Here is a 10810-nt window from a genome sequence, read left to right on the forward strand (position 1 = left end):
TAAAGAAAGCTTTTGGCACTTCGGCCTCCATGAATCAAATTGTTGAGTACAGGAGATGGGATGTTATGTTGAAGTTGCAGAAGACATTGATGAGGCCTAGTTTGGAGTATTGTGTGCAGTTTTAGTTACCTGTCTACAGGAAAGGTGTCAATATGATTGAAAAAATGAGCGCAGAGAAAATCTACAAGGATGTTGGCGGGACTTGAGAACCTGAGTTATAGGGAAAGGTTGAATAGGTTAGCACTTTATTCCCTGGAGCTTATCTTTGCTAAAATAAAAGTGGGAGTACAAGTTCATATCAAAATTTGGGAACTCAACCATGATTCACCATCTGACAGATGATGTTGCAGGCACTGTTACAACATAAGCAACAACTATACATAGTATAGGTACATCAGTGAAGTTCATATTCTGTATCATAGTTTGACGTAGAAGTAGATCATTCAATCCTTCAAGTCCATGCTGGCTTATAGAGAGTCCCATTCCAGAACCTATTTTCTCCCATCATCTCCATTCTGATTCCACTGTGATGCATCTAAACTATGGATAAATTACAGTAATGAATTAACCCATGAGTTAGTACATCTTTGGGATGTGGGTGGAAATTGGAAAACCTCAGTGAAACCCACAAACAACAAGAGGGAATGTTCCAGCCACACAGATAGTACTAAGGAAGAGGTTTGAACTGACAGCGACATTACTTGGAATCTGCTGCCATACTTTATGTAAATGCATATATTGCAGTAATCAGAGTACCAAATACTTGAAGCCATGACAAGAGGCAATACATTCATAGAAAGAAGTACAGCTTGAGAGGAACATCGACTATACTCTTTTCCGTCGATGCTGCCTGGCCTGGTGAGTTCCTCCAGCATTGTGGCTGTGACAGCTTTCGAGGAGGCTACTTGGTTCTCATTTCTATATCAGCCCGAAATCAACTTTAGGTTAATACCATTTCCCAGTTTCTGGTCCATTTCCCTGAAACCTCAACAAATATTTGTGGTTGTTGGGACATTATATATTTATTTAGAGATATGGCATAGAAACAGGACTTTCCTGCCCAACGAGCCCTTGCCACCCAATTACACCTGTATGACTAATTAACTTACTAACTGTACATCTGGAATGTGGGTGGAAACCAGAGCACCCAGAGGAAACCCACATAGTCAAGGGGAGTACATACAAACTCCTTACGGACTGCGGCCGAATTGCCCCTGGGTCGCTGGTGCTGTAGAAGCATTACACTGACTACTCAGCGTGAATGAATCAAAGTCTTCAACATATGTGGGAAAGGGAAAGAAATTATTAACGTGCTTCAAGTGGCCACTTTCTTCTTTGCAATTGATGTATTTTTCTATTGAAGAAGACAGGCACACACAAGTTCTTTCATGAGCGACACACTGATTGAGTCTTGGTCTTGCCCATCAGCAAGCCAAATCAGACTGTTGCTGTGCATGGTGAAGTGGCATTATTCATAGCTAATCTCTCTCACTCTGGATCCGCTTGAGACCTTCTTCCAGAGTCTCCTGTACTGGGCAAACTTACCACCAACCACGCTGGGTTATAGTTAATGTAACTCTATCAGCAAGTGGAAAATTGTTTACCTTCATCCTGGACAGGAAGGGGCTTTAGAGGTTGACCCCTTTCTTCATCTTCACCTCTATTTGTTCCTCAGCATCCTGTTTCTTATCATCCTTGAAACCAGCTTTTCATTTAGTCTCTAATTAGGTGGTAGGAATGAATGGATGTTAAGTATGCATTGTAAATGAGAACAGAATGGTCGATAAAGTTCAAGCAGCCCTGAACTGTCTGCAGACTACTACCTGTCAACCAGTACGGTATCTGCACTACTTCCTATCAAGACTTCACATTGCTATTGAGGTCTGTACACACTACAAGCAATGCAAGTTTGTTCCCAAACTATATCCTCTTTTTGTCAGCTTAACTGGGTAATAATCAGGTAGGGGGACTGTTGAGGAATATTAGTTCTGTTTTTCTTTAATCTTATCTCACCATGGTCATAGCTTGTAACCAACAGTGGATACCAGTTCCAGAATTTGTCTGGTCCATGAGATTTGCCTTTTCACTGTCCATTTGAGCTACGACTAATAGTATTTTAAGCAGTTGTAAGGCAAGTACGGTACTAATTAGCCATTATTTTGGAGAATATTGAACATCTGAATGAAGAATTTGCAGATACCTCCAACTGTGGACCTTGCATCTCGGAAATTAGTCAGAGTTTAAGGAAAGGGGAGCAAGCTGTTTATTTAAAACACAAGTTGTAATCTACTTCTACTGAGATTGTGATCATAGCATTATTGTGGCATAGGTTGCCACATCCCTATCTCCACTTTTACAAGGGTATGTGAATAATTACACAAATAACTGCTGGATTTCACACATACTGCAAGTGCCAACAAGTTCAGGATTTCTGCCTACAAATACAAGAGCCCTGGATTTTCTGATGGATGTTTGCTGGTGTTTCTTTGATCACATACCTTGTGAAGTGCAGTGGGAGAGCATGAATTGTGGATATTTTCCCACTATTTATTTGAGGGGAATCTCACTGAAACTGCTTCTCCATTGGTTTCAATAGGGAAAAGGGCTGAATGGGATTCATTTTTTTAGGCTTTTGATTGTTTCAGTTTCTTTAAATGTTTAAAATTATATTTATGCTGTTTAGTTTTAGATTTAAGGGCATTTGGTTCACAAAAGAATACTTCAAAAGGTAGTTCCAAAATACAGCGGAGACCACTGAAATTCCTCATAAAATGCATACTATGTGTTCAAACTAGTAAAGAATGCATTTTTGGTGAGTGCATCTATTGAAGGAATGTTTAGTGTGTGCTTCTGTCTGTCTACAATGTGAAAAACCATAGCACTGTACTTGACCAGGTGTGACCTTTTCCCTATTTCTGGCAAATCATCTTATTTTCTGTTTTATTATATATTGATGTTTGGGGGAACAAGGGTGTGGATAAAGGAATTAGTTGTAGAAAAATGGGTCAGCTTCAGAGCTGGACAGTGTTGCAGGAGTGTAAAACAGTTTAATAGCATTGTGAATTTGTAGCTAGATGATTATTGTGGGATTGAAAAAAAACAGCATGGCTTCATTTTGAATTATTGCCTGAAGACAATAAAAGTAAATGGTTAGGAAATGAGGTTTGTGATGCTGTAAACTGAATCTGAAGAAATCTCACTTTCCTGAAATGTTAGCTCTGTTTAATGCTCTACTGATGCTTCCTGACCTGCTGGGTATTTCCAACATATGATATGTAGGAACGTGCTAAGTACAGGATCTTTGGAGGCATCAGAATTATCTGTGTAAGAATGGGAAAGAAAAATATCATTCGGGAGTGAATCTCCAGTTATAAATGGACAGATAAGAATTGAAGTGGAAAATATTACTCCTACCTAGATGGCTAACAATGGGGTTTTGTTTCTTAATATTTGTCAAAAGCATAGGGGTGATGAATGAGCTAGATAGTCTGTTAGTTGATTGTACTAGAGTTTTGGATGACTTCAGCTACCATGTCATAGGATACGCACAAGACAGAAAAGAAGAGAGATATTTTTCTTTTGTCATAATCTCCTTTTTCCAGCTCATACAATTGAGAGTATGAATCGTGACATTTGAAACTTTATATAGTGCCTTCATAACACTAAGAAATACTTGTGAAAGACTAAATAATATAATAGCTGTATCCATCTCATGAACAACTTGTATGGTGCCCCTGAGCTTCTGTATCCAACACATCACTCTCCACAACTTCTGCCATCTCCCATGGGATCCTAACACCAAACACATCTTTACCTCCACCTTCACCATCTCGCCTTCTGCAGGGGTTGCTCCTTCCATGATTCCCCTGTCCATTCATCCCCCCTGGTACATATCCCCGCAAGGCGCCAAAGTGCTACACCTGCCCATTCACCCCTTTCCTCACCTCCATTCAGGGCCCCAGAACAGTCCTTCCAAGTGAGGCAACACCTCATCTGCAAATGCCCATTCCCTCCCCCAACTTTTGTATTCTAGCATCTTCGTCCTTCCTTTCCAGTCCTGAAGAAGGGTCTCAGCCTGAAATGTCGGCAGTTTATTTATTTCCATAGATGCTGCCTGACCTGCTGAGTTCCTCCAGCATTTTGTATGTGTTGCTCTGGATTTACAGCCTCTGCAGTATTTCTCATGTTTAACATCGTATATGATGCACTGGTCACAGGTGCTACTTGTTGAAACCAATTTTTACCATCTTACTGAATGTAACCAACTGCCAAACTTAAACATCAGCACCCTGGAAGATTCATGCCTAGTGATGTTCAGTTCAGCTTGGTAATTGTTGACATTTACCAAGCTACAGGTATGGCTGTAAATTAGATTGAATTCCTAAGGCAAATAGATTGCATACGGTGTTTTAAGTGCTTTGTACTCAGCACTGTGTAAAACAGCATCTGGAATTCAGCCAGCTGCAGATATCAACGCTGTCTGATTCAGTTTTAAGGAACATTACTTTCAAGGTACTTCAGATCAACATTTGACTCCTGAGACTCGTTTTATTGATGCCACAATGGGTAGGCAAAGCCTAAACTATGCTTGCAATATGCTGTGAAATCTTACAGCAGCACTCATTCCACTTCCAGGGGATGAAGCAGTGAAATTAATATTTCATGGTGATAATGCTAATCTTGTAATTCTCATCTTAAAAAATCAGTTAGCTAACTATTAATTAAATGTAGATTTTTTTCATTGAATTCTTCCTTTTTTCCTGTTTATTGACTATTTGGGAATATTGGAAAGTTATTATAGATAACCAGTCACTTTCTATGGAACAGAATATGTTTTGCGTGTTCCATTTTTTGGGCTTGTCCACAGTCCTTGGGATTGCATATCAAGTTTTGGTTATATCTTTAACAAACTGAAGGGTTATGCTGTTAATTTTTCCCAAGATACAGTATCTCCACATCCCTTTATCAGAAATTATTGTGGAGATACCAAACATTAACTGAGGGTGACTAAATCTCTGGTTTCTCCTTAATCAGGGGGAGCATTTGCTTCAGGTTGACACCTGCTGCAATGAGATGGCAAGGATTGGTGGGGTTGGCTAATGACCCTTCAGTCGTCGTCTTTTTTAATGTATACCAAATTAGATTTTACACTAAAATCATTCTGAAAAGAAAGTGATTGGAGTAAGCTTGTATATAGATAATTTCACTTAGTTCTCTTGTTTTTCTTCTACAGTTACAAGAGTATTGTTACACAGAAACGAGCTGGAACTGCTGTTTTTCTATGCTGGGCCATATCTATAATTGTTGGGATGACTCCTATGTTCGGATGGAACAAGTATACTGAAGCAACCCAAGAAGGGGTGAACTCTACTCTTGTAAACAATATCATTGTGTGCCAATTTGAAACTGTGATCAGCATGGACTACATGGTCTACTTCAACTTTTTTGGCTGGGTGCTGCTTCCTCTTATACTGATCTTTGTGATCTATGTGGAAATATTTAATCTTATACGGAAACATCTGAACCAAAACACCTCAATCAATAATGCTGATCCACGCAGGTACTTTGGGAAGGAACTAAAACTCGCCAAGTCATTGACGCTCGTATTGCTCTTATTTGCAATATGCTGGCTTCCTCTGCATATCATCAACTGTATTACACTATTCTGTCCTTCATGCTACAAACCAAGAATAATAATGTACATTGCCATCTTTCTAACCCATGCAAACTCTGCTGTAAATCCCATCGTGTACGCTTTCAAGATAAATAAGTTTCGAGTAACTTTTCTCCAGATATGGAGCCACTACATTTGCTGTAATAGGGACCACAATGCAAATAATTTAAGCAGAGAACAGTTAAGAGGTATAAGAGAACAAAGTATCATGTAACTTACTGTACATACTAGAAGTAATTGTCCTGGATAATCAATAAGATCATTATCGATGCTGATATCCTTATACCACTATAGGGAACATTCAAGGACCATCAGAATACTCTGCAAAAAATAAAAAATGCAAAACAACCACCATCAGCAGTCACCTGCTCTAGCAAAGAACCTTTGTTTCCAATGCTTAAAACATATATGGTGAAGCTTTGACAACTCTTTATTCTTCTTCTGGTTTTCTTTCATGTTGTCTGCTTGTCATGTTCACACGTTCTCAGATGTAAAGAAAGGCACTGAGTCACCAACCCGATGATTTGCTGGACAACAGAGTGAAGTTGTTCAAGGACACTGCAGTTTAAATGCAGAGAAGAAGCCCTTAGCAGCATGGAACCAACTTAAATCAAAACACTGATGTATTTAAAAAGGCAGGAAAGGCTTGAATCATTTTAAGCAACAGGGTAGTCTGACAATTTGCTCTATACAATTTACTTAGATCTTGTGTATTTTTTGACACTGTGATTCACTTTGCCATTTGACACTGTAAGATATAACCAGCAGGCCTTAACTTCAGTTGAAAATAAGCAAACTATTAATATTGTTTATTAATTGACATCTGAATCTATGGTTGTGTTAGAAGACAGAAACTTGTGCATTCATTGGTGAATATTAGTTGTGTCAAATGCTATTTATATTCCTTACAGCCTGATATAGAGATTGTAAAAAGCAACATGTTTGTGATATTCTTTTGTATCTAATTTCAGCTTTTGCTGAATTCAGGTGTAGTAAAACAAAAGTGAAAATGAATAATTTCCATGGGTTTAGGAAATGCTCATCATTATTTCACATCATACAAGTGCTCCCAATATGATCAATGTTTTACATTTATGCACAAAATGACTCCCAGTGGTTTTTCATTCTTACATTAACTGTGAGGATGACAGCAAGACCAATCCTTAATTCCATTCTTTCTTCTTCTTGAGAAGGCGTAAAGTACCTATGATTCCAACTGCGCCAATTGTTGTGAAGAAGGTAATCCTATCGCAATATTAAGTAGTTGCTCCATTGTATTCACTCTTTGCAATGCCAGAAATTGACAGACTAGAAAAACTCCCAGGAAAATATTTAGTTCCAAAGAGGAATGGTAAAAATGTGCTTATGATGATTTTAGGAGGAGCATTGCAAATGAAAATCATTTTAATATTAATATTAGAATGAATAATATAGATATGGCTGCTGCAATATAGATAATGGAATGATTGATACTACAATAATGGTCATGGAACTATAATGTTCATTCTGACACAAACATTAAAATTATTAGTTGTCTTGCTGAAATAGTACAGTTAAGTGAAAGAATGGAAGAAAAGTGCTGAGGATACTGGCGATCAGAAAAATAAATAGAAAACTGTAATATGTGCAAGATAGTGTCTAATTCAAGAGAAAATGTTCATGAATCATGTTGCAAAAATGTTAAATACCCTCCTCTTCACAGATGCTACCAGCTCGGTAAAAATATATATTACTTACCAAATAGCGATGTTGGATTCAGAGGAGTCTGTTGAATGTTAGTTTTTGTAAAGTCTGACCATAAATCCTGCCATAGCTCCAATTTATATTGTTTTACACAAAGATCTCAATGGACACTCTGTCATGATGAGGATTGGATTTATTTCTCATGGCTTTATAACTATATTTAATTTAATTTTTTCTCCCCCTTTACATGTGTAGGTTTGAACCTCACCTTGTTACAGATTAAATTGAAAGGTAGTATTTGTAGCAATAGATCACTAACAGAAAAACGCAGCTCCTTGGTAATACAAAGGAAAAGTTAAAAGTACCCCGAGAGGAAAGTTTCAGTTTGGATCCTGAATTAGTGCTCTTTTGCTGATCGCAATCAGAGCAATATGAAGAAGTTGCAATTAGAGTCAGCATCTCTCTGTAAAGGGGAGTCGAAATCAGACACAGTCTCTACTTCTGATTATTATCCAATGAATCATTTTGACCCAGAACCTTGTGTGGTTAATGGGTGAGAGAAAAACTGAGCTTAGTTGTGGTGCCTTCCCGATGAGATAGTGGTCCATTTCTCTCACTCTAGACCACATGTGAAGGATTTGAGATTGTTGGTGGCTCTTGTACATTAATACCTCAGGATGCTCCAGGAAAGAGATCTACCATTCTGTAATTGCGCCTCCTCCCAGGACTAGTCGATGAATTTCCATTAGAAATAATTCAAGAGAGTGAATATTTTGAGGTCAGGGTTCACCAGAGAGTGTTCTAGAGAGGTATTACACTGTCTTTAACAATTCAAGTTAAAATACCCTGGTAATTTTACATTTTATAAAAGTCAATAAACCATCAAGCTATGCAAGCTTGAAACAGAATTTGTGCTCATGTACTTGCTAGGGAAGATGGCAAATCTATTTTATGTGTCAATAAACTTCACAAAGGTACTTCATTGCCGTGAGAGCTATCTTCTTCATTTCTCAATTGTGGCAGTTGGGCAAAAAGAACTTTATATCAACTTTATTATTTCTAAACCAGATACTAATAGGACTTTGGTACATCTGAAACACTAATTAAAGTTACAAGATGTTATTAAACAAAATGGTAATAGTGTTTCTTGAACATTCTACTGTCCATAAAACTGACTGTTTGTTAGGCCAATTGAAAGTACAGCTGACCTTGTTGAGACATTGTCATTAAACAAGAGGTAAGCAGTACCAATTCCTGCAAATCGGACAATTCTGTGAGAATAACAAATATCAATCTGCTGGAGGAACTCAGAGGGCTGAATAGCTCTGTAGGAGGAAAGGGACTGTTGGCATTTATACATAAAAAATTGACAATTCATTTCCTCCTGCAAGTCCTGCTCCAGCAGATTATTTATTGTTCGAGATCCTCAGCATCTGCCATCTCTCTGTCTCAATTCTGTAAAAATTTCTTTTAACAGGATAATCATTTTCCTGAGAAATCACATCATATTTCAGAATCTGAATCAGCTTTATTATCCCTGACATATGTTGTGAAATGTGTTGTTCTGTGGAGCCAGTATAGTGCAGGACATAAAAGTTACCAAGTTACAGAAATAAATATGGGAATAATGTGAAAGAGAAATAGTGAGATAGACCATTCAGAAATCCTATGGCAAAAGGGAAGAAGCTGTTCCTAAAACAGAATGTGAGTTTTCTAGCTCCTGTCTCTCCTCCCCCGTGGTAGTAACGCAAAGAGGGTATGGCCCAGATGGTGAGGTTTCTGAATGATGGATCCTACCTTTTTGAGGCATGCCAGGCAAGTGAGGCAACCAGTAAGAGTATTTTCCATTGTTGGCTGTTGGATCACTACTATTTTCATAGCATTAGGGGCTGGGTGTGGGAGGGGGTATTTAAGGGAGCAACACACAATCCAGCGTTGGAACCTGACCAAGTATATCACCCATATTTTTTTCCAGTTTATCTGCCTTCTTCAGGGATCCAATCGCTCCCTTTCAAGTATTGCTAACCTCACTCTAATTCCTGATCTCATACCATCCCACTAAGGTGCTGAACTCCAGACATTTTTCCCATAGTCTGCCATTCCATCCTTAGCTACTCTCCCATTCAAAAATTGCCAATTTCTATGCAACTCTTTAAACTCTGAAATCTATTCCCCCCTCCCCCTTCTCACTCAGACTGGATCTGCAATTGATAGCCCTCTCTTGCTCTCTCCTATGAAGGAGAAATATATCCCCTCACCCCAGTCCTGCTGAGGGGTCTCGGCCCAAAACATCGAACACTCTTTTCTATGGATGCTGCCTGCCTGGCCTGCTATGTTCCTCCAACATTTTGTGTGCGTTGCTTGGATTTCCAGCATCTGCAGATTTTCTTGTTTGTGATTGGATTCCCTCAACCCATCTTCACCGCCACCAGAACTGATCCATGATCTGGAGGACTAAGTGCTATGGAGAAAGGGCAACGCACACTTCCCGGCTTCTTACGTGACACAGAATAAACCATTAACATGCTTCATTGCATTGATCAATTTCTAAGGTTCTGTGTTTTTTATTGAATTATGAAAGGTGTGGTTAGTGAATTCATTAAAACTATTCTTTAACCCATCATTTACAAATACTAAAATGCGATGACAGGTTTTCTTTCACTATGATCTTGAATATCCAATAAACACACATCAAAGTTGCTGGTGAATGCAGCAGGCCAGGCAGCATCTCTAGGAAGAGGTACAGTCGACGTTTCAGGCTGAGGAAGGGTCTCGGCCTGAAACGTCGACTGTACCTCTTCCTAGAGATGCTGCCTGGTCTGCTGCGTACACCAGCAACTTTGATGTGTGTTGCTTGAATTTCCAGCATCTGCAGAATTCCTGTTGCTTGAATATCCAATATGCTACTTTTGACAGCAGTCCAGAACAGTTAAAAGCATACAATGTTAATAGTATCACGGAGGGGTGCCAAAAGCAGTGCTTTCTGACAGAGGAATTCCTTGCTGTTGTGCAACTCATTCAAATCCATTTGAGAATTTTAATATTTTTCTGTTAAACTCTTAGAATGAATTTTTAATTAGAATGAGTGGAAAAAAAAATCTGTGATTGCAATAAAGCAAATGCTGCTTCTTTGTTCATTCTACTAATCAACAATTCTTCAAGTAATAAATGTCTGTATTGGTTGGTATGACAAATAACACTATATATAGTCAAAGGAGGGGAATGAGAACTTCACATGTTAATGGCAACTATAGGTTATAATAAGAATAATTCATGAGTGAGTCCACACAATGGTCATTTTGAACAACTAACTATGCACAAATACAACCATTGTTGTCAAATATATACAAGGTACCTCAGCTGGATCTTAACACAGAATAAAAGCTTTGAATTCGATCTCTCTGGCATAGTTAACCTGCATGACTTACATGATAGAAATTAACTGTTAATTAA

The 10810-nt window shown here is 38.4% G+C and overlaps 1 protein-coding gene across 1 annotated transcript in view; it reads left to right on the plus strand.

Annotated features, from left to right (window-relative positions):
• The window catches only part of LOC140209497 (adenosine receptor A1-like), a 64224-nt gene extending 57618 nt beyond the window's left edge, over positions 1-6606 (plus strand). Inside the window, exon 2 of the mRNA XM_072277741.1 lies at positions 5234-6606. Coding sequence (XP_072133842.1) covers positions 5234-5888 — 655 coding nt within the window. The 3' untranslated portion in view covers positions 5889-6606. The remainder of the gene's footprint in view (positions 1-5233) is intronic.
• The last annotated feature ends 4204 nt before the right edge of the window (positions 6607-10810 follow it).

Source organism: Mobula birostris, chromosome 14, assembly GCF_030028105.1.
Source record: "Mobula birostris isolate sMobBir1 chromosome 14, sMobBir1.hap1, whole genome shotgun sequence".
Classification (NCBI taxonomy): Eukaryota; Metazoa; Chordata; class Chondrichthyes; order Myliobatiformes; family Myliobatidae; genus Mobula; species Mobula birostris.